Source organism: Diospyros lotus, chromosome 11 (assembly GCF_014633365.1).
Source record: "Diospyros lotus cultivar Yz01 chromosome 11, ASM1463336v1, whole genome shotgun sequence".
NCBI classification, from domain to species: domain Eukaryota; kingdom Viridiplantae; phylum Streptophyta; class Magnoliopsida; order Ericales; family Ebenaceae; genus Diospyros; species Diospyros lotus.
In genome coordinates, this window is record NC_068348.1 from 30188360 (window position 1) to 30211762 (window position 23403).

At 39.5% G+C, this 23403-nt stretch overlaps 2 protein-coding genes across 6 annotated transcripts; both read right to left on the minus strand.

Moving 5' to 3' along the window:
- Positions 1 to 543: 543 nt before the first annotated feature.
- On the minus strand, positions 544 to 10548 carry LOC127813016 (uncharacterized). 5 transcript variants are annotated; one of them, XM_052353677.1, is made up of 6 exons: positions 10409 to 10548; positions 7665 to 7791; positions 3658 to 5896; positions 2647 to 2767; positions 1774 to 1836; positions 544 to 1693 (listed from the first exon to the last, which is right to left on the minus strand). In XM_052353677.1, exons 3-6 carry the CDS (start codon positions 5781 to 5783, stop codon positions 731 to 733), a joined length of 3273 nt encoding a protein of 1090 aa, XP_052209637.1. In that variant the 5' UTR covers positions 5784 to 5896; positions 7665 to 7791; positions 10409 to 10548; the 3' UTR covers positions 544 to 730. The 5 variants fall into 5 exon arrangements, with proteins under 5 accessions (XP_052209637.1, XP_052209638.1, XP_052209634.1 ...); XM_052353678.1 differs by lacking the exon at positions 7665 to 7791 and adding an exon at positions 8098 to 8166 and having other exon boundaries at positions 10409 to 10474; XM_052353674.1 differs by lacking the exon at positions 10409 to 10548 and adding an exon at positions 8098 to 8166.
- Positions 10549 to 11531: 983 nt separating this feature from the next.
- Positions 11532 to 23351, minus strand: LOC127813580 (E3 ubiquitin-protein ligase At1g63170-like). Its single transcript, XM_052354619.1, has 5 exons — positions 23218 to 23351; positions 21624 to 22472; positions 12962 to 13087; positions 12575 to 12866; positions 11532 to 11962 (listed from the first exon to the last, which is right to left on the minus strand). The coding sequence occupies exons 2-5, from the start codon at positions 22301 to 22303 to the stop codon at positions 11744 to 11746; spliced, it is 1317 nt and encodes a 438-aa protein (XP_052210579.1). The 5' UTR covers positions 22304 to 22472; positions 23218 to 23351; the 3' UTR covers positions 11532 to 11743.
- Between the last annotated feature and the right edge of the window lie 52 nt (positions 23352 to 23403).

Below are 23403 nucleotides of genomic sequence, written 5' to 3' on the forward strand. Positions count from 1 at the left end.
AGCATAAGCAACGTACTCTAGGGTTTTTTTTTTTTTTTTGGTAAAAAGCACCATAGTTTTTAATGGTATCCAAATCATATGAAAATCTGTGACTTTATAATTATGTCACTTTATATATTAATGTTTTGTTGGGTTCTATTTAAATTCATGTGATAATATCAAATTCTGATTAATTTATAAAATATTAAATATTAAACTCTAAATTTAACCAATCAAATACTAATTTAAGTAAATTTAAAAAATTCAATAAGTTTCTCCCATAAGTCATAACAAGCAGTAATACATTATTTTAATACACCAGAATAAAAAAAAATAAGATGCGTCATAACAATACAAAAATATTATGCGTCCCAAGCACATAACCCATTGAAAAAGGAGTCGGGCCGATCAACTGTTGACTGGCATGCTTCACGTTGTCAAGCTGAAAGGCGTTGGCACGACACGAGCGCCACGAGATACAACAGGACTCTCACAATTATAATAATAAATATTGGCCCAACTTTTTAGATTATCATTTTCATAAGCTAGAATTGAAGGCTTGGATTATTCCCAACGGGTGGAAATTATATTGTCAGATTATAAAGATGTCAAAACGTTGGAACTGATTCTAAAAGATTTACAAGCAAACGGATGCCATGCCCACAGGAGATCCATAGTAACAGAACAGCACGTATCTTTAGAGGAAAAAAAAAAAGGAAAAACTAAGTTATGTACAAATACATTAGAGAGATCAAAAACCCCTGCTTCGTCTCCACTCCATGCCGGACTGCCCTGCCGGCAGCACCGGCGAAGCTCCAACGAACTGTCTACCGCCGGTCTGGCCAACTAAATTGCCATGCTGTAGGGGGTGGGGACCCGGCGGCTGCACCCACCTACCACCCTGCTGCTGCCAGCCCGGACCTCTACTTTGTACCATGTTAACCGGAGTCTGCACTGGCATTGCTACCCCCGGAAGTTGGTTAGCGTAATGCGGCAGTGACTGCCGGAAGTCATGGACGGGAGGCCGGGGAGGTTGCAAAGCAATGTGAGGCTGGGGCTGGGGCTGGGGCTGCCACTCTGGGATATCATCGTCGTCGTCATCATCCCACGTCCTTAGCCCAGCCCCAACATTCCCCGGAGTGGGAACGGGATTGTTCCCAGGCTGCCCATATTTGTGTATAAGCTCTCTAATTTTCTCTACAGGCCTCGGAGCCAAGGAGGCTCGGTTCAAAGGACCCACGCCCGGGCGCCCCCGGGACGGATGGGGATTGGAGGGGCCGGTGAATGTAAACTCTGGGAGGTCATCCTCATCCCGGGCAGCAGCAGGGCCAAACCCGGGAGGAATATCGTCGTCGTTGTCATCATCCTCTACGGGTGGTTGAGATTTGGCAGGTGGGGTGGGGGAAGATGTATAGTCTGCATTCATAGTCAAGTATTTGTCTTGGTGTCGCCTAGACGCGAAGGGCTGGTGCCTTTTGGAGCCGTGTTTGTGGTGCGAAGTGGGGGAGAAAGCGGAACTTAAATGAGCTCTTCTGAATACAACGATGCCAATTAGGCCATTGTCTATAGAATTAAGGAGGTCCGTGTGGTCCTTGGGGAGGTGTTTGCTAAGCATTTCGAGTGTTTTTTGGTGGGGAGGGCAGAAATAGAGCTCAACGGCGGGGGCTGGCTCGGCGTAGCCCAATCTCTCGTCCAAAACGTAAGAATGAACAGCCTGTGGATTAACAAGATATTAGTTTTTGATTTGATTTGCTTCAGGAAAATAACACATCTCGTGCAAGAGGGCAAAATTACCTCGGTTAGATTTGCATGGTCGCCGTCTGAAGATCCCTCCTCCTTCAAAGCAAAGTGAACAACCTGCAAAAAATTGTGTAGCTAAACAGTCGGTACATGGCATTAAGATGAGAGTTCAAACATAACAAGTAAAGAGAGTTCGTAATGTAATGTAATTAGAGACAGAGGCCTCTGATTATGTCCTTTCTTTTGGTCTAATTGTTTTCAATTCATTCGTTAATTTGACCTATTTCTGGGATGAGATTATTATTTTTTTTTTAAAGCCAAAGCTGCAATATTTTAGAATGTCCAAAGCTGTGCTGTGGTTCACTGTGATGTTGATTGTTTCCTGTTGTAACTCTTGCGAAGCTAAAGTTACCGGTTCTTAAACGGCTACAAGTCTAGTTCGACCACTTCTCCATTTATACAAGCAGTTTTTTTTTTTTAATTTCTCCGCGTTTCACTTGGAAGCAGAATGTATTCAGATTCAGCTCATTGAAACTACATCAAGGGAAAAATATATACAACGACGACGATCAGAAGGGCTTTGGTGTTCATTTTATTGTCTGGGTTAGCAATGCAAGCAGGCGACCAGACCAGTCTTTCTTTGTACTATACGACTGGACCGGTTCAGCTTCCAAATAGTTCGGTTAAATGCATCTTTCGCGCGAACAAGAGTACGAGTTCACATACACGAGCCGAGACAGATGGATAAATCTGGAAATGCTGCTTTGTTTAAGCATGAACAGAAGAGCGAATGTTTGGTTTACATGTCACTTGTTTCACACCATTGACAGAAACAAATGTCATGATTTCCCCACTTAGGCGTAGATAGGCACCAACCAAACAACAGAAGAGATCAAGTACTACAAAAAAAAATGGGAGAAGGAATACCATCACTGCACGGCTTCTAGACATGTGAAGCTCTTGAATAAATTTCTCGAACGCATCCAGTCTGACTCTGCCTTTTATCTCAAGGGAAATTGGCCACTCTTTTGTTGATGTTTTCTCACCACTGCACCAGCAATATTAAGGATTTCAGCTTCATTTTGTCCTCCAAAAAACTTAGTAAACACATACTTAAGACTCACTCACTCTATTTTGTTAACAAGGGTGTACTGGAGACCAACATCAGGGGCCAAATATCAATATCAATTTCCCGTTGTGTGAAGAGAACATTATGGTTTACGTAGCAGATAACAATTCCGAATATCATGTTTGAGGCACAAATTTTTTTAATTAAAATATAATCAGAAAGTTCCAAACGGAGAAATAATTATAAGCAGGCGCAAGTTATCTGTTTGTATAATCAAATAATCAGGCAAACTACAACCTGTTTTCCAGATAAACATAAAGCAGGAAGAGTTTCCAAGTCTACAACTATCATGATATTACATTTTAATTCTAAACTACTTCATTCCCTACCAAAAAATAAAGGCTCTGTCATAACTGAAATTATGAATATTCAGGCAAGATTTGAATAAAAGAAAACTAACAACAACAACAACAACATATCCAGCCTTTATCCCACTATGTGAGGTCGGCTACCTAACGCAACCCTCCTCCTTTATCCGGGATTGGGATTGACAGTGGATAACATCCCCTGACGGAGTAATGATAAAATGAAGTTTCAACACCATCTTCATATAGAAAAGTTTCATGAGATGGTGGTGAATGAAGATAATTGATATAGTTGTGTTCCATCACACAATTGCATAAAAGAAAACTAAAAAGTAAAAATGAGTTTCAAAGGAACAAAAGAAATTAAAAAAAAAAACGAACATGACAGACAGACAAATCACCTACACGAGGACAGAAGCATGAAACAACTTACGAGGATAAAACTTTGATGCACCTTACTCTAATTTAAAACCAAAAATAAAAAAACGGAAACTTGAAACACACCTTTTATAAAATCCAGTGACTGTTACCATCGCTGATACATTAAGCTGAAGGACCCCTTCCCAGACCATATCACCTTTAGATGCAGCAGTTGGAGGAGAAGGTTTTGGTTCTACCACAGGACTTCCCCTTGATTTCAACTTCAGTTCAGATTCAGTGTTTTTACCATCCATCTTATCAGACTGTTGTGGGACTGTGTCCTCTGGCTCTTTAGAAGCTAGATTAGATGCCTTATCTTCACGGCCAACCCTTGAGCTTCCCTTGCCTGAGGCCGTCGACTTCTTCCCACCATCCTCAGGTAAATTCTCAAATGGAGGTTCTGAATCAAGAGATTCCATGAACTCATCAAGGGAGACAATAGGAGGAAGGAATTCTGCATCCTTGAATTCATCAACCATCAGACCTTGCATTAAATCTGTCCCATCATTTGGAATGGTAAGGCTACATGATGGATCTTGATTTTCTGAACCACTCTTCTCAGCTACGTCTCGTCTGTCTTTGATTTCATCAGCTTTGGCGGAGGGGTGAGCTTTTCTTCCCTTGCTCTTTGATTGAACCCTATCAAGCGAACTTGATCCAACTGATACCTCCACTGAGACACCATCATCCTGTTCAACCTCCACTTGAAATTCACCCTTGTGTGTTTTCTTCACCAGACGCCTTATGTCTACATCTGAATCAGGTAAAACTACCATTTGTGCCATCTCTTCTGCCTTTGCCATACGCCACTCCGAAAGCTCCTTTGAAGCAAGTTCTTCTGCAGTCATTGAACATAAACGTTCGGGGGAAATTTCACCAGACATAACTCTTTCTCGTAGTTCTGGATTGTTACGATCTTTTAAATTAAACAACAGGGACCTTCCCTTTTCTTTATACTTCTTATTGACACCGCCAAATAATTTGAAAAGTTCTGCTTCAATTTTAAAAGCCAAGCTTTGAGGAGATTTTACCACTTCCTCTATCGCTTCTCCACCTGCCATCTCATTTACCAACCTTGGCTTTTTGGCAATTTGAGTTTCATTTGTTTCTCCCAGACCTACATCAACATCAAAGGCCCAAGCGAGTCCATTTCCCTGTAAAAGGTCATCTTTTACAAAGAAACTGTCACTAAAGGCAACATCTTCATTGGGCAAGATAGTATTATGTTCTTCCTGTCCAACATTCCAACTGTGAGCAGAATTTTCCATTCTTCCATCAGTAAAATGTACCTGTAATGTGCTTTGTCCATCATTATCTTTATCTGCAGGACAAGATTCTTTTGAGGATAAATTCTCAGAAGGATCTTCAGATACATGGTCAATAGCATTAGCAGGTGCAGAAGCAGATTCAGCAACCAGACACTCCTGCCGTGTTTGGTGCAGAGGCATTGCAACTTCATTCTCAGCTTTACCTTCTCCATTTGAAGCTTTCTCTTGCTTCTGAGTAACCAAAGCAAAGGCAGAAGCTAATGATTCCCTCATCTTTGACCTTACAGATTCAAATGACTCAGTCCGACCCTTGGGAGACGGTTCCATTTGTGTTGTTCTACTCTTTGGAGTCTGTAATTTCTTATTGCCAGATCTACCAGGAATGGATTCATTCCTTGCCATTTTCTTATTTGGTACAGGTGTGTATTCTGAACCTAGATTGCCAGACTGCGAAATTACCTGTACACTTCTTCTATTTGCTGAAATTAGTTGGTGAAACCCCAGGCTTCCTGTCATGGGCTCCATTTGGGCCACACTCTTGTTTGGCATCAAGGACCGCTGTCCCCTAGGGCTACTAAACATGGGTTCTCCCATGGCTGTTCGCTTACTGGGTAATGATATATATTGCACACCCAGGTTATTTGACATGGCTCCCATATCACCTACCTGCTGATTTGGCATCACAAACTGCTGCATACCAAAGCTGCTTACCGGCTGCTCCATATGTCCCCTTGGCCCATTTAATGCCGGTACATTGCCGGAAATGGGTTCCACCAGTCCCATTTGCTTGTTTGATATGTCAAATTGCTGCATAGCACTATCATACATACCACCTATCATATCCAGTCTCATGTTTGGTATTGGCACTTCTAGCTTGTTGGGAATGGGATCCATCTGCTTGCCTGGTACTGGGAATGGCTGCGACACAATATTGTTGGACATGCTCCAACAGAAGCATAAAACTTGAGCAATTCCAACAGGGGAGCAATATGTAACACAAGTATTTCCTTAGCTTAGACCACGATCTATGCTGTAATCCAGATGATATAGACAATCTGCAATTGCAAGGAATAAACATTATGCTCTTTCTAGAGCTTGCCAAAAAACAAAAAAAACTATGGCCTGAAAAATAGCTAGGAAAATCAGCTAACAGAATAATCATTTTAATAAATTTGAACTTATCACAAAAAATTCAAATGCACTAATACTGGAACAAGAAATGATCAACTCTTTGGTTGAACTCATCACTAGTTGATGTCAACACTAGAAATTTCGGGCACATAATTACACCATTTTCGTAGATATAGGAAGAATACTTATAATTTATATACCTCTGTATGTCTTAACCAAATAATAATCAGGCCTAATTCACAAAGCACATTCAATTTACTGTTTCTTGGTTTATCACCAGACATAAAGACAACACATACAAAAATACCAACAAGAAAACATTAGAAACCCAACCATCAAATGAGACCAAAGAGGGCAATAATTCAGGCAAAGGAGAGAAACTTGTTGCATACAAATAAGATTAAGAATGTGTGTAGATGTCATGGCATGTGCACAACAAAACACACACAGGAGAGGGTAGGGATTCTGACCTATAAAAGTTAAATATAGACAGCTAAGTAAATGAGGAAGCAACTAACTGTATGAAATACCATCAACAATATGTTAATTAACCATTGCTAGCAATTTGCAAATGTCTTGGAGATTTATGTTTTTGCTGCTTCCCTAAGCATTCAATTACCCAAACGCAATTAATCTCTAACCTCAATCACTCTACATTAAATCATCACTTCATCTTTTCTAGATTCCAAATTTGCTTTCTTATCTTAAACATGGTTAAGCATAAATTTTTCTTTCTTCAAGAAGAAAAACCAAGACCTCCAGCCGTTTGGATCAATCCAAAATCCAATGTCAAGCACCAGCTTTTCAAGAGAGCAGTTCTCAAAGATAGTAGTGAATGTGCCATGACACCTGATTGCATGCCCTTATAAAATTTCTTAATTTTACTTTTTTTTATTAGACATGGCAGATTCCAAGGTTCACCAACTTAAACTGTTTTTATAATAAGTAGTTCACAAACTGAATTACCAGATGATGGCATATATTTCAAAATAATTTGAAGGACTGATATTAAATTTTCAGTTCTCTATTGATTGACTTAGTGTTAATTCCACAATGAATGCTTTGACAAGAGATATTTAAAAAGAATTTCACTCATTTTCCACATCTTCTGTTAGTTGTCAATTTAATAAGTGTAATACTCCTCAACGAGTATGACCATAATGAAAAGCAGCATATACAAAACACCTCTGTATCTAGGAAACAATAGTTGAGAGAGAAATTTTATTAGATAGGTTCCTAAATAAAGCATCCTCCAAATTATATTTCCACTAACAATTATAAAGGTGCCAGCACCAAGAACTACACCCTCCCCACACAATCTGGTATAACTGGGCATGGGTACTGCAGACCAGCAACAAACTGCAACCATACAGACTGACATCAGATGCCTCATCAGGAACCTTTAAGAGGCACTGGAAACAACTTCCTTGCAGGTAGTACAAAAAATAAACAAAAACAAAGAATCAGAAAACATTGTTTGGAAGCTTCTTAGAAAGAACAGAGGTATGTAAAAATTGTGCCCTCATTGATCTCCACTTCAGATGCAAAGAAAATATGGGCATTATTGGAACATTCAATCACGAAGAACAGCACCATTCCCAGAGAATCTGACAAACAGTCGCTTAATCATAAGAGTTCAATTATTTATTTTGATAGGATAATGGCTCCTTCAACTTGCTTTTAGCCAAGTACCATTTAGTGTTCAGGCACTTGACTTTGTGCCCCCATCTGCATGATCCCCTAAAAGAAAACCATAAATAATTTATAGCATCTGATGTTCACATCCTCCAAAACAAGCACTTGCACTTCAAGCCATCAGCTGGAGACAAACAAAACAGAAGTAGCTGTTTAAACACTTCAAGCTACCAATTGCCAATAACAGAGGAAACAATTAAGGAAAAGTTGAATCAGGTGGCCTTCTCTTCTCCACATTCCTATTTAAAAAAAAATATCTAGACACAATCAATCAGAAGAAGCAAATGGTCCACAATCAAGAGAAATCATATCAGAATAGGGCCAATCTAATCCGATCAACTGTAAAAATTGCAATTGCAGAACTCAGGTCCGTAAAGTAACAAGTTCTGCATAAATTCAGAATTTTGTTGGAAGGGTTGGGTGCAAAAACCTCATAGTTGCAGAACATTGCTCCAAAAGGGGATCAAAATTTCAGTTCTAGTTGAAATCTGGATTACTTCTGTCAAATCAGCAAGTTTAATCAGAGATAAAACCACCACTTAATGCTACCAAAATGGCTCACACTGATAGACAGGGTTGAAAAGAATGACAACAGATGATTTTCTAGATTTGATCTTGTATTCATTTCTTTTATTTTTTATGCTGAGTGGGAGACTGTTAGATATTATGTTAGTTATAAAGGCTACCAGAGAATATGACCATGGATAAAACTGATTAGCAAGCTAGAAGGCTTGATATACTGTTGCTGATATAAGTTTTACTATCTTATGAATTTTCTGAAAAAGACTCACATAGATCACATAACAAAGACAGTACCTTGCCCATACACACACAAAATATATTATACCATATGTTTATACAACACAAATATTACAATTATGATAAGTCAGCTGAACCACTTAATTCATCAGCTAAAAATTTTGAGCTTAAAAAAGGACAAAGTATGCACCTTACAAGCATGAAAATCACAATAGAAGCGCAACAGAAATTACCACGTGGTTTAATTTCTGTGTTAATAGTCATACAGGAAAGAATCAACTTAACATTGTCTGAGGAAAGCTAATTTGTAAAATTAGTCAACTCAACTACATCTTCCTTTACAAATAAAGTTTTCAATGACCTCTATCACATTCAACTTTTAAAGACGGACTTGATTGAAGTTTTTGCTAGGTATATTCTTAAAACATTCATTACATAGCTATGCAAATTGCACTCCAATTTTACATTATTATAGACCAATAGAGAGGGTAAAAGTTAGCACTGTGAAATAGATTAACAAACCACAATACCATGTTGCTACAATATCTGAATGGTGAACATCACCTGAAGCACTCATAAAATAGAATTTGCACACAAACATCAATAGCACGTAAGAGATCGACTTCTAAAGAATCTAGGTTACTTCATGTAGTCCATACAAGATCCTGAGGGTTACACAACCTCAATAAAGAAAGACAAGCCAACCCAATTGACATGCAAGTATAAAAAACTTAAAACCCTACATCTTCTCAAACATTTTTTTTTAATATTGTGGCTAAAACATGAAACAACTATTAAAGAAAGGACCAAGGATAGCGAAAACATCATATCCCACCATTATAGCATAGAAGCTTAATGTAAATATAGTCTGCAATACTCATTAACTACTTCAGGTCCACTAGGCACCAACTTTTAAATGGAAAAAGTGGCACAAAAATTTTGCAGGGTATTTGATACGTGATAACTACTTAATATGCCTAACTTTTTATTAACCATTCTGGATGAACATACTCTGAAAAACAATAATAAGAATAATTATACCTCGTGAAATAATTGAATAAAAATTGGAAAAAGAGTTCAGTTAAAATAAGGTAAAACAAAAGTACCATTTCCGTAATTTTTTCATCTTGCTCTTTTAAAGAGAAGAAAAGACAATAGCAGCCAAAAAACCTTCAGCTTCTCTTGAGGAGGGTGTGGGGGATTTTAAAAATGCACAAAGAGCTGGACCCAAAGAAATGTTCATTATTGTATAGAAGAACCAAAAGATGAGCAATAGCAATATTCATGATAAAGTTAAGCCTCGCAACACAAATCATGTAAAATATAAACGGAAGACAAGAAGAATAAACAAAATAGATAAGATAGATAGATACATATATATATATATATATAGAGAGAGAGAGAGAGAAAGGTGCCAGAGAGAAATCAATCCGTATCACACCAAAAGTAAAATTTTAAGCTCATGACAACGTAAATAAGTTCTTCATTCTCCTTCCAGTTTGACACTATTTGCAATCTTCAAAAACCCCCTGGATGCATATGTATAAAACCTTAGGACATGAAAAAATAGAACCTCATACAATTCCAACAAAAATCCAGAAATGTTATGAACCATATCACTTGTCAGAGACATCACAAGCTCAAATCTATCCATCTACAACTAATTAAGCACCAACCCAATCAACTAACGACGCGTCAAAGGCTTGTAAAATCAAACAACCAAGGGCCCAAAACTAGACATCGGAAACCCTAATCATAAAAATAACTGACAAATTCCGCCACACCGCGGACAAATATTCCAACGTCAACCTCCAAGATCGATCCTTTAGACAGAGAGAATCGTCGGAATAACAAAGGACAACAAGGATGGAAACCCTTCGATGCAATCAAGGCAAATAAAACGAAGTCCTAGTGTTGCGGTTTGGCAGAGCTACGGAAACATTCAACTCGAACAGATCTGACACGTGTGAGAAGGAACTAACCTGATCGGAGAGGAGAGCTGCGAGAGAGAGAGTTGAAGAGTGAGGCGGCTAGAGAGAGCGAGCGAGAGAGAGGAGGATCGAACCATTATCTGATAACAGAGATATATAAGCCCTAGAAAGAGGCCCAATCTGACTGAAAAACCGGTTGGCAAAAGGGACCTGGCTTGACACGTGGCGCCGTAGTTCTTGTGAAAAGCGGGCCGGGCCCCACTTCGCTATTGGGTCAAGATGGTTCTGGAACCATTGGATCGTAATAATGCTTCTTTGACGGCCGTGGAAGAAGCAAACTCGTCGAATAAAGGTAAGGTTTGAACTGTCAGAACCCGGATCCGAATTCGTGCCCATTTGGATTAAAATAATGTAGATAGACCAATATGTACACATTCAATCTATTCCCGATTAATTAATTGTAATTCTTATGAGAGGAGTTGGAACTAAAGTGGTGGACTGATGAAAGATTACAATAATTGTCAGGTCAGGTTGTTTAGAAAGGGAATTAATGGCGAGGCTTAATTTTTTATTTTTTATCTGATTACTCAAATTTAAAAAAATATATATATTTTTAAGTCAATTTAATTTATATATTTTAATATTTTTTATTATACGATAAGCCAAACTTTTTATTATTTCAATTATATCTCTACACTTATATTTTTAAATTATATATTTTAATGTGAACAAAATATAATATGTATTTTGTCATCTCACTTTATATTTTTTTTTACACATAAAAATATAAAAAATTTAATTAACTCAAAAATATAAATTTAAGATCTAATTGAAATAACGAGAAATTTATATTACCTAGAAAAAGAAAAAGTCAAAAATACAAAAATTAAATTGACTTAAAAATTAAATTTAATGATATAATCGAAACAATAAAAAGTTGAAATGACCACATAAAAAAAATAAAAATATAGAGATAATTCTTTTAATAATAAAATAGCTTTAAGGTAAAATAATATTGTTTATAATGATTTTTATATTTTTTATGCAAGTTATTTTAATTAATTTTTACCCTTTGTATGAAATATAATTACATTATTTTTATGTTATTATATTTAATTTGATTAAAAAGTAAAAATATGTTATGAGAACAAATATGAAAATGAACAAACTGCTCTCCTTGCCAACTTGAAAGGGCTCTGCACATTGGCCTTCTACTACCATTGAACAAATTTTCAACATATTACAAAGGATCCCAAGGAGCAGCTACAAGACTTCATTCTAAGACGGCACGCACGCCGCCTGAAAGGGGCCAAAGGAGTGAACATTTGGCCTTTGGGCGACAATCAGCATAAGCATTAAGGTCAAACCCAACCCAGAATGTGAAGGCTAAGCCATGTCTGCCCTGCTTTCACCCTGTAGCAGGCTGGTGGTATTTGGTCCGGAAAGCGAACTCACAGCGCTCTCACCAACATCACCCTTGCAAAGGGGACACATCGAATTGATCTTCAACCACTTGTCCACACAGTCCTTGTGGAAGAAATGAGAACATGGCAACTCCCTCAGCTCGTCATTGTTTGCATACTTTGCCAAGCAAATGCAGCAAACCTGTAAAATGATAGAATAACCAGCTGTTTAGGAAGCTAGAAAGTCGAGGGTATTAAGGATCTGGTAATCCAAGAAAACACACAGTAAAAGCAGGAAGTCTATGTAACATTTGTGACTTGACCGACCATCAATATCTATATTACAAAACAATTAGCCCATGATGAATTGCTTGTCATGAAACTATTACATGCTTGCTTACGCCAGTTAGATCCATGAACAGGCAATAACTCTTCATCCACGATGAAGTTCTAGCACCCACACTTTCCTCATCCAAAACTAATATTGCTTCTTTTCTTTTTCTTATTTTGCTTTCCTCACTACTGATTTTGTATGAGATGAATAAGAGCACAATGCATTTAACTAAGAAATTTGGCCCCTGCTGGGCATGAATCTCCCCAGTCTCTAAGATATACTATCACAATAAGCTATATCACAAGTACAAAGGACAATGTTAAAGCTTTAAAAGAAGCATTTAAATGATTGGCCCCAAGTGCACGTGTTTTTTTTTTTAAGTAAAGAACAAGGAACTGGTTCATAAAGTTCAAGTGATGTGTCATTAAAGAGTGACCTACAGACCAGGGGAAATTGAGGACAGATAAGAAATGGGCATACCGCATCTTCCCCTGATAGCGCACGTTCCTTCTCTGTCCCGACGGCAACAACCCCACCATCACCAGTACCAGAGTTGGTTTCTCTACCATTGCTGTTTTTTGTTTTCTTAATCTTGAACTTGTAGGTTGGCAAAGAATTGATTGATTCTGGTGTGGCCCCTCTATTTTGAGTTAGATCTTCTCTGAAGCCCAGGACAGAGATTATACAAGGGAGGCAGCAACAAATTGTGGCACACAGAATAAATGGCATTGCATAGCCAATACAGCTAATGGAGAGAAACACTATACACAACCTGGAAACAATAAAATGCACAAATAGTTTGAGTTTCATAGGATAAAAGGATAATGGTATGGATTATAAAAATTCCTATAATACAACTGATCATACTTGTACAAGTTGGGAGCTTCAGAGGAAGAAGAGTGCCCGCCAAAAATCCAAACATTGCCAACCACAAACCACAGAGCGAAGAAGCAATCTAAAGCCATCTTGAAGTATTCCACAAGTGCCTTAAGTCTGCAAAGTAGAAACCCAATCATTTAGGTAACTTTCTAACCAGCATGTGAATTATTGAACATTCCATGACTGCCTTGAGACTGCATGGTAAAACTTGGTAAACTTGGTCACTGTAATTTCTTCACCAGCATTACATTAATTTGAAACTTTAAGCATTTAACAAGAAATCTCAATACTGTAGGATTTATGAATTCGAATGCCCCTCTTGAAACATGGTACAATTCTATCAGTTAATCATTAATCCAAAGTGGTCACAAAGTTTATATACAAATTTTTGAAGAATATTTTACTATGGTCTAGGAGCTCAGATAGCTTATAGAATCAGAAAAGGTAAAAAAAAAAGTCACAATCTACGATAGGATTAAATTCCACATCTTTGCAGCTCAAGATTATTACATAAAGGTCTTTGAATATGAAAGCTTGCTTCTGCTCTTTGCTTTCTGCCACATATTTGTCATGACCCAAAGAATAATAGAAGGGTATTATTGTAATAGGATTGTAATGGGTTGTTAGATATTTTTACAAGCTGTTAGAAGCACATGGGTGCTGTTAGGAGATTGTTAGAAATTAGTTAACTAGCTACTATGCCTATATAAAGGCCCCATTGTAAGAGGAGAGGATATGTATGAATTGATTAATGAAATTCTGATTCTCTCTACAGTTCTCTCCCTTCTCCATCTGGTTTCTCCCTACTATTTCTCCCCCCTTTCCTTTTAATATCTCTCCCTCTTTCTACTGATTTTCCCATTCCTTTAATTCTGATTTCTTCCCCAATTCCTCTTCTAACCTATCACGAACCCTAGATTCGTGACAAATGGTATCAAAGCCAACGATTCTTGGCTATGGTTCCGATTCGTTTGAAGGTAGTGATTTCAGTGGGTTTCTCACGACCAAGTGAGCTGCAACTCTAATTGAAAGTTCTTATCCCAACTGGTGAAGCAAACCGATGGCAATCAAGCACTGCCACCTTGATCGGAAGCTCCGACCCATACTAGTGAAACAAACTGATGGCCTTAGAGAGCGACCCACCTTGATCGGAAGAAGGTTCTTACTCTTTCTAGAGAGGCGACATTGAGGCTGAAAGAAGAAGACGCGGTTCTCTCAATTCTGATTAGAGCGAGGCACGAAGTTAGGCCAAGAGGTTGGTCGAACATCAATTTAGACGAAGAAGATTGTTGAATCCGCAACCATCGCGAGCAGAGCCGATTCTAGCGAGCAACAACAGGTGGTGTTGGTCAGTGATTGGGTGGTAGCTGCATGGCTATGGTTTCAACTCAAGTTGAAGGTAGGGAAATCCGACTCAGTGATTAGGTCCAGATTGAGAAAACTTGAAGGCGACTTGGTTGGGCGGTGTTCCAGCGACTCTGGAGATCTGAAAGGTGGTTAGGCGTTGGAAGTGTTAATCTCCAAGCAAGCGAGCCCCCTTAGTTCGAACTTGGAAGGCGCAACAGGTGAGTGACCCTTGGCCAATAATTGCAGTAATTATTATTTGAAATCGAAGGGAGAAGCAGGATCTGGTGGTTTCGATGCTGATGTGAGGCGATTGTCGCTTGTGAATCTAGGCCCTCATGTTCGAATCTTGAGAGGGAAGCAGGTGGTATTTTCGAAGCTAGAATTCGGCTGTCGAAATAGATAGCAGCAATATCTAAGAGACTGTTTCTTCGCGTTGGGCAATTTTCGACGAGCCAGAGTAGCATCGATTGAACAAGGAGGCGAAGCTGAGCAAGCATTTCAGCTCAGGAATTGAATTCGACGCTGGTCAGGAGAGTTCCGATAGTGAACCCGAGTAGATTTTGAAGGCAAAATCAGATTCAGCTACGATTCTGGTAAGTTAGTAGCCGATCAAGGTTCAAGTATTGATAGGAGATTGTTGTGAAATTCAGAAGTGTATCCGACTTGTGGAGACGAATAGGTCGGCGTCACCAACACGATTCCAGCAAGTATATGTCACAACTCATGGGTAGTGAGAAGGGCATTATTGTAATAAGGTTGTAGTAGTTAGTAGGAGGTATTTTGTGAGTTGTTAGGAGCACATGGGTGCTATTTTCCATATTTCAGTTACTATTGAATAGTTTATAAATAGACCCTAAAATGTAGAGAAATGCATGTTGATGAATGAAGTGATTCTTATCTCCCTAATTCTCTCTCTCTTGTTTCCTCTCTAATCTCTCCCTCTAACTCTCTCTTTGAATTCTCTCTCCTTCCTTTAATTCTATCATCCAATTTCTCTCCCAAATTCTAATCACAACCCTAGGTAACCCTAGGTATGTGACAAATGGTATCAGAGCCAATCATTCCTCGACTGTGATTATGGAGACTTTAATAGCTGAATTCAGATTCGATTCTTGAAAGGTGGTGATCAGGAAGTTCTTGGCAGTTAGCTAGGGCGATTCATGCATTTAATTCCGACGAGCCAAGGCGATTTCCGTTGCTTCAGGCACGAACAATTTGGCTTGGAATTGAATCGAATTGAGAGGCGAAGTCGTGTGAAGCAGACATCAGCTTGGTATTGAAGGCGACATTGGCCAAGATAGTTCCGACAATGATCGGACTTATATGTTGAAGGCGACGCTCCTCAGCAAGGAGATCTAGGCATCCGATCCTAATCCTAGTCGCAATCTGGAATCGGCGTTAAACTCAAGTGTCATTGATCGCGTCCCAGATCTGGTCGTTGCAGGTGACCAGGGCGAGAACGAAGGCACGACTGAAGTAGACTAAGGCATCAGAGAGAAGCAGATTGGAGCTATCAGAGGCTACAGCGATCGCGATCGAGTCCAAGCAATCTCGAATCCGTTGTGAATCGAACGCAGAACAAGAGGATCAGATCGGCATTGCGGCCATAGGCTATTCCTCTCAGTGACGAAATCAAATCAGGTAAGGAGGAGTTACGTAGCGGAAGTTGCTTCAAAAGCAAGACGTTGGTCGGTGATTGGGTGTGGAATCGAACAAGTTACGGAAGGAGATTCAAGAAGCAGCAAACTCCGGGAAATTCTGGAGCAAATTGGACGGTGATTGGGCATGGGTTGGGGCGATTGTTGAATCTGATTGACTGAAGGAAGCTAGCAACCGATTCGGAAGCCTCTTATTGATCCTTGAATCACTTTGATTCTGGCAAACTAGTTGTATGTGGTTGAGGCGAGAAGGCTGAACGCGGTCAGGTGCGGAAGGCAACCGAGTAGTGAAAGAAGGTGCCATCGGGAACAGTCCAAAGGAGAATTCCGCAAGCAGTGATTCTCGTTTGCCTTGATTTTGATTGTGATCCTCAACTTAGATTTGGAAGTTGAGCGAGAGGTGAGTCCTAGGCGAATTCTAATTTGACTCGGGCGAGAAGTGAAGAAGTCTTGCGGCTGTAAATTTCAGCTCATATTTGAATTGCCAAAGCGAAGCAGGTGGAATCCTTGGCTATTTGACCAAGGCGACTACTGTGAGGTGGGTGATTCTCCTAGGCGACTACTATGAGCTGATTTCGGACAGAATTTCGGTGACTTGGGAAAGTAAGAGTCGGCAATTCACAAGAAGTTGCAACGGGAGCCAATCAAACTGTTAAGAAGCTGAAATTTGGAAGGCGACAATCCTTAGATACTCCATCGTAAATAGGGCAGAGGTTTTGGGTGAGTTGGAAGCTGATAGTAGGCTAACTTGAAGGCCGAACAAACTCGATCAGATCTCGGAGATTGATTTGGAGGACATTCAGCTGCAGCTAAAAAGCTGATTCAGGTTTAGGCTATTGCTAGGGCAAGGTCTGAGGCGGATTAAGGTTGCTGAATTGGAAGTAACAATTGTATTGGCTTGGGTTGCTGAATTTTAGTATAAGAAAATTTTGGAAGAGATTTTTGGAAGCTGATCAAGAGGCGGTTGCAAGGTGTAATTTCCAGGAATTGAATTGAGGAGATGGCCGAAGGATTAATTGCTACAACAAAAGAAATTAAGGACCTCCGTAGGCAGCTGGACGATTTTTTGATCCTGCATTCATATAAATTTCAGACTGCTAATCGGACTTTGTCAACTTCAATTCCAAGTGCCGATTTGCCCACTCTTGCTCCATTGGCTATTCCAGTGTTTGACATGGATAGGCCAAAATAGTGGATTCGGCAATGTGAACGGGTGTTCTACCAACACCGAGTAGCTGAAAAGGAGAAGGTAAAAATGGCCGCAGCTAATCTGAGTGGAATTTCATACGTTTGGTTCCTAAATTGGAGCTGGGGAATGGTGGAATTGAGCTGGCCGCAATTTGTAATTGACTTGTGTAACCGGTTTGGAGAAAGGACCAAAACCTATATGATCAATGGAGCTTTTAAGGCTGTTCATTTGGAGGTGCAAGAAGCTGATGAGGAAGAAAACGAAGCAGTAGAAGGGATCGAAGAATTAGGGGATGGCAGTCCAACAATTGGCAGCATCTCAAGCACTCTCACTAGTACTGAAAATCCAGCCGCTAAAATCCTCAATATGACACCGTTGGAGGAGGTAACTGTTGAGGATAAAGCTGAGATGTTAGCTAACAGTCCAGGAGCCAAAGATCTTAGAATGGAAACGCCCACAACAGCCTTAGATTGTGGAGATTTTAAATCTATTTCCCTTGAAAGAATAGGAATGGAAGGAGTGGCTGAATTACCTACTCTGAATCAGGTAACTCCAACTGAGAAATCGGTCAATTGGAGGGAAATTTGTGCCTTAATCAAAGTGGATAACCAATGGAGGGCAGATCAAGCATGGTTAGAGGTTAAGGGAGGATGCTTGCATGAAATTGATTACACTAAAACCTTCCAGCAGTATGTTTCTGATTTAGAGCAATGGAGGATGCAGAAGGATAAAGTGAAACAAGATGAAAGGAAGAAAGGAAAGGATTCTTTGTTGAAGGAACCAACACCCTTGTTGTTTTGCTTACTCATGTTTCGTTGGTGTGGCAGCAAGACATACTACTGTTGCTGCTGAGGAGAAGGAAAAAAGAAAGCAAAAGAGAAGGGAAAAACAAGATAAAAAGAAGGAAAAGCGAAGAAGAAACCAATGGGTGAGGATGGGCATTGGATGAAGAAACAATGGCTTGGTTGTAATAAGTTTCTTGGGGACAAGAAACCTTTCAAGGGGAGGGGAATGTCACAACTCATGGGTAGTGAGAAGGGCATTATTGTAATAAGGTTGTAGTAGTTAGTAGGAGGTGTTTTGTGAGTTGTTAGCACATGGGTGCTATTTTCCAGATTTCAGTTACTATTGAATAGTTTATAAATAAACCCTAAAATGTAGAGAAATGCATGTTGATGAATGAAGTGATTCTTATCTCCCTAATTCTCTCTCTCTTGTTTCCTCTCTAATCTCTCCCTCTAACTCTCTCTTTGAATTCTCTCTCCCTCCTTTAATTCTATCATCCAGTTTCTCTCCCAAATTCCAATCACAACCCTAGGTAACCCTAGGTATGTGACAGTATAGAGACTACTTGCAGCAGACGAGTTAGGAGAATTGGTAGCTCTAGGCGACTCTAGAACCTGCAATTAATTGCCACCTCTTGGATCAGCTTCAAAGGCGACTGTTGTGAGGTACATACTGAAGAGAAGTGATGGATTTAGGATGTACAAAGCGCCTGTTTATTGGCCTTCGAGTTGTCCTGCTCGTGAGAAGCTTGCTAGGGGCAGTAGTGCAAGCACGAGGACATTGGAGTCTCAATCGTAGCAGAAGGGTGCTGCATTTTTAGGGGGACGACCTGATTGTGAGGCCATTGGGAGCAGTGCATATATAGAGCAGATGAGCCCTAAATTGCAGCAAAAGAATGCTTCATTTTCAGCTGGAATGGAGCCTCAATGGCAGTCAAAGAAGGCTGCATTTTCAGTTGGCAACAACAAGGACAAAGGAACAAGCAGTGGGATTCATGAAGAGTGCAAGGAATTTGGCCGTATGTTCCGCGAGAAGTTGCGAGAAGCTACAGGAGTTTGCAATGATACTAATCAAGAAGTATCATTACAACTTTCCCATTGAATACTTCGATGATTATCACGAAGTTTTAACAAAGAGGAATTCTTAAAAATAGAGCAGCCGGAGGAGAAGCTGAAAGAAAGAGCAAACAAGGAAGCAAGGAGCATTGATAATTTTATGGAAGAGTTGGAGCATGAATCATAAATGAAGGAAAGGCGGAACCAGGAACCAGGAGCGTGGTGAACACCGCAGTGAAAATTCTGCCCCATCCAACCGAAATGATGAGCTACCAAATGATTTTAAACCAAATGGGAAGCCTGGATCAGTTGATAACGGAGATCTGCAAGCTACCAAGCTTAATGTAGGAAATTTGTCTCCTCAGGTGGATGAAAATTCAATTATTAAACAAGCGATAAATCATGTTGGGACTAAAGAACCATTGGCTGGAACTGAAGAAAACTTGTCAAGGGTAACTAATGATTCTGAAGAAGCAAAGAGAGGTTATAAAGACAACTGTTTAGGCCAAATTTTGCAAGAGAAAGAAGCTAAAAATTGTGTTGAGAATCAGTCTACAAATCAGATTGAAGATGAGAACTGCTATGAAGATGACCTACTTGTAGCTGAAATATCTTCCAATGTTGTGAAGGTGTGTAGAACTGATCCTAAAATGTTCCACAATGTTGCTGTAAATTTTGAGGTTGAGGAGCAACAACAATTGAAGGATGAAGGACTGCAAGTTTCAGCCGTTGCCTGTGACCAGAAGCAGCTAAATTCAATGAAGGCACTAGATGAGGATATATTGACTGGATTTGGCATCATATTGGATCCTCAATCTATGGGTACAAGCTATCTTAACTTGGTAGCTATCACCAACCCACGGGAAATGGTATGTCACTCCTTGGAGGAAGATGTAACTTTGATTGCACTGATTATCATTTTTGTTTCAGCTGAAAAGTATCCAAGAACAAAGAAGAAGCGGCCTAAAAAGGGAATGATAAAAGAAAGAACAACCAAGCTAGAGAAAATTGGAATTGGTTGAGGAGCAATAGCTAAATTGTTGTAAATTCTTGGAGTCAAGAACTCTTTCAAGGAGGGGGAAATTGTCATGACCCAAGGAATAATAGAAGGGTATTATTGTAATAGGATTGTAATAGGTTGTTAGGATATTTTTACAAGTTGTTAGAAGCACATGGGTGCTGTTAGGAGGTTGTTAGAAATTAGTTAATTAGCTACTATGCCTATATAAATGCCCCATTGTAAGAGGAGAGAATATGCATGAATTGATTAATGAAATTCTGATTCTCTCTACAATTCTCTCCCTTCTCCCTCTGGTTTCTCCCTACTATTTCTCCCCCTTTTCCTCTTAATATCTCTCCCTCTTTCTACTGATTTCCCCCTTCCTTTAATTCTGATTTCTTCCCCAATTCCTCTTCTAAACCTATCACAAACCCTAGGTTTGTGACAATATTTTCTGTATGTTGATAGCTACAATCTTGAGTTGATTGATAGCTGTATTTTGCTATTACTGATCCTGAAGAAATCTTTTCTTCTTCGTGCAACTTTTCTAAAGATTTTAATAAGTTTCCTTTTTCAACTCTGTATTTCCAGCCACTGTGCTTCTCTTTTTATGGTGCTGCTACATTTGGATCATAGTCTTGGCCTAATATTTTGCCTACCACCTGTTGGTGGACAGTTCTAAACAAGTTCACGTTTCATCAGAACTCAAATTGCTTTGACAAAGTTCAGATAATGGGTTTGAAATTGAACTCAGTTAATAAGATGCAATTATGGTGTGCTTAAAGGTAGAGAATAAATTAAGAGACTTGTAGTTAGTTGTATTCTACTTTTCCTGGTTTAGATATCTAGGATCCACTCTATCTCTTCCATATGTCAATTGCTAGTCACAGAATTAGGGCACTCAATCTAGAAGGAAATGATTTTGATATTTGACCCATAATTTTCCCATATAGCTTAGAGGAGACAAAATGCTTGAATATTTCATGTATAGTTCTTAAGGTTGCCTAAATCAAGGTAAGATCATGTCTTTAATTCAAATTCCTAACTTTTTAAGCCTTCAAAACGATTTTTAAAGGGTAATTATTTAGTGACTCCACAACTATTAGCTCATAGGAAAATTCATTCCAGAGCATGTTCCACCATTAATCCATAAAGAGCTCTCCCCTGTTTCTCCTTCCTAAGCCTCTGATTCTGTCACTTGATCCTAGCAAATAGAAATAAAAGCAAAATGTTGCCAATGGATCATTACACCCCCTGAGCCCCTAGGTTTTATGAAATAGAATAGCCAAGAACTGTACTTCAGGTACTGACAATCCATTACAGAGCTTAAAAGCTATGAGAAACAACTCATTTTCAATTGTATAGTCATGTATGGACAAAAAATGCAGCCACAGCTCACCAATTCACCCTTCGCCAGCTAAAGCCAAGACAAGACCAATAGTTGTAACAAAGAATGTACAAACAATTTCAATTACCTAGAAAGCTGGATGACAGTATCAGCTAAACAGAAGGGTTTGAAGCAATAGTATGGATACAGATAAACCAGACAGATAAAAGCTGAAATAGGGATGTCAAAGGGCAAACAAAAATTCCAGTTCCTGGAAAGAATACACACCTTGGATTTGGTATTCTCACACCTTGGGCACCTGCACCTCTTGGTGCTGCGCCTGTGGACTGGCCTTCCCCCTCTAAAGTCTGTGTACTGGAAAGGGCAGACACGGTGGATACAGAGACGACCGAAGAGTTGCTCGAAGTAGAAATCTGACGGGGCTGAGATGACTCTTGTTCTGAAGTCTGGTTGCGGTAATGCCATCTCCAATAAAGAAGAGGAAGTGTTGCAACACATCCTGATGCATAACCCATAATCCACCCACCTAAAGGGGCGTGTGGATGTTCATGTCTTGAAAAAAACAAAACAATGACAGCAGCAAGAATCTGGCTAATTGTTAGGACCAATTCAATAGATATCCATAACCCAGAATTTAATGGACTCCTGCGACGACGACCATGCCTGTCCCCTCTTCTAACGAGTGATGAGTTCCTTGAGTTCAATTCATTGGAAGAAGAAAGAGAAGTTTGAAAAACTGGGTTTCTCACACCCAAAGAAAATTGGTCTTCATGTTGCAGGGTCTCCAAGCCATTTGTGTCATGGGATGGGCCAGATGAGGATGCCACGCTGCTGCTTCTTACATTAACAATGTGTTCAGGATCATTGAGGGTTTCCACTCGCTCCATTGACAATGGGGAATTCTCAATCTTTCTTTCACGAAGGAGTCCTAGTAAGAGAATGGCCATCTAATTCTGCCAAAAAAAGTAGTTAGCAAAGGACACATGGGATAGCATAAAGTGAAATCCACCTTCACCTCCCGTTTCTCCACTGTATGCAATTTAAGACACTTGCAACACCCGCTTTCCAACTTAATATTTGAAACCACGAGATGTTGATAAACTGCAGCTCCTCATTCTGTTTAAGAACCAAAATGTATTATCATCAGATTCAGCATTCTTCACTTTTTCCCTTTAGAGGCACAGCCCCAATCTTTTTTGTATGAAACAGAAGGACTCAAATTGACTCATAGAAAAATTTTCAATTAGTCCCTCTAAATAAAATCTACAAAGGTTAGAAGTATAATGATGGGAAACAAAGCGATCTTCAGCCAACTAGAGACTCAGAAAATGAATAATCCGAGTTTCAACTTTCAAATTTCCAAGTTCTTTCTACCCACTTCTTCTAGCCAAGAAGAGCCGGTGGAGGACGGATTTCAACAGATAGAGCTAATTGCCAGTGTTAAATTATTAAACCACTAAAACCAGATATTTTCATGACCAACGTCAATAAGAAAGATCGATAAACTCAATACCGGCAGATATGGGGAAAAAGAAACTACCGAGGCATATACACGCAATAAAAATCATCACTACCCGCACAGAAATGAAAGACCAGTGGAGACGGCGAGATTGAGCCATGAAGGCAAGGAATCGCCGATCAGCACTGGACCGACAATTCAAACCCTAAACAATAAGAAAGTTTTGACTGTCCACAACAAAGATCGAGAGCTTGAACGGAACAGAAACTAAATCGTTGGACACCAGAAAAGAACTCCAAGAATCAAATTGACAGAAGCAATTGATAGAAGGTCAATCAATTGGATGCGAATTTGTATGAATTTCCGTACACAGAGTGAGAGAGAGAGAGAGAGAGAGCTGACCAGCGGGCAATGAGGTTACAGTAGAGGAGATGGAGGAAGCGAAGCATAAAATCGAACCAAAGCTTCGTGATTGTGAGTGTGCGCGACTCTCTACCTAGGCTGGGTTGTACTTCTCTATTGCACGCGCCTTTCCTTTACGTAAGATAATAATAATCAACACTTCCCATTATTATTAGTATTATTGCA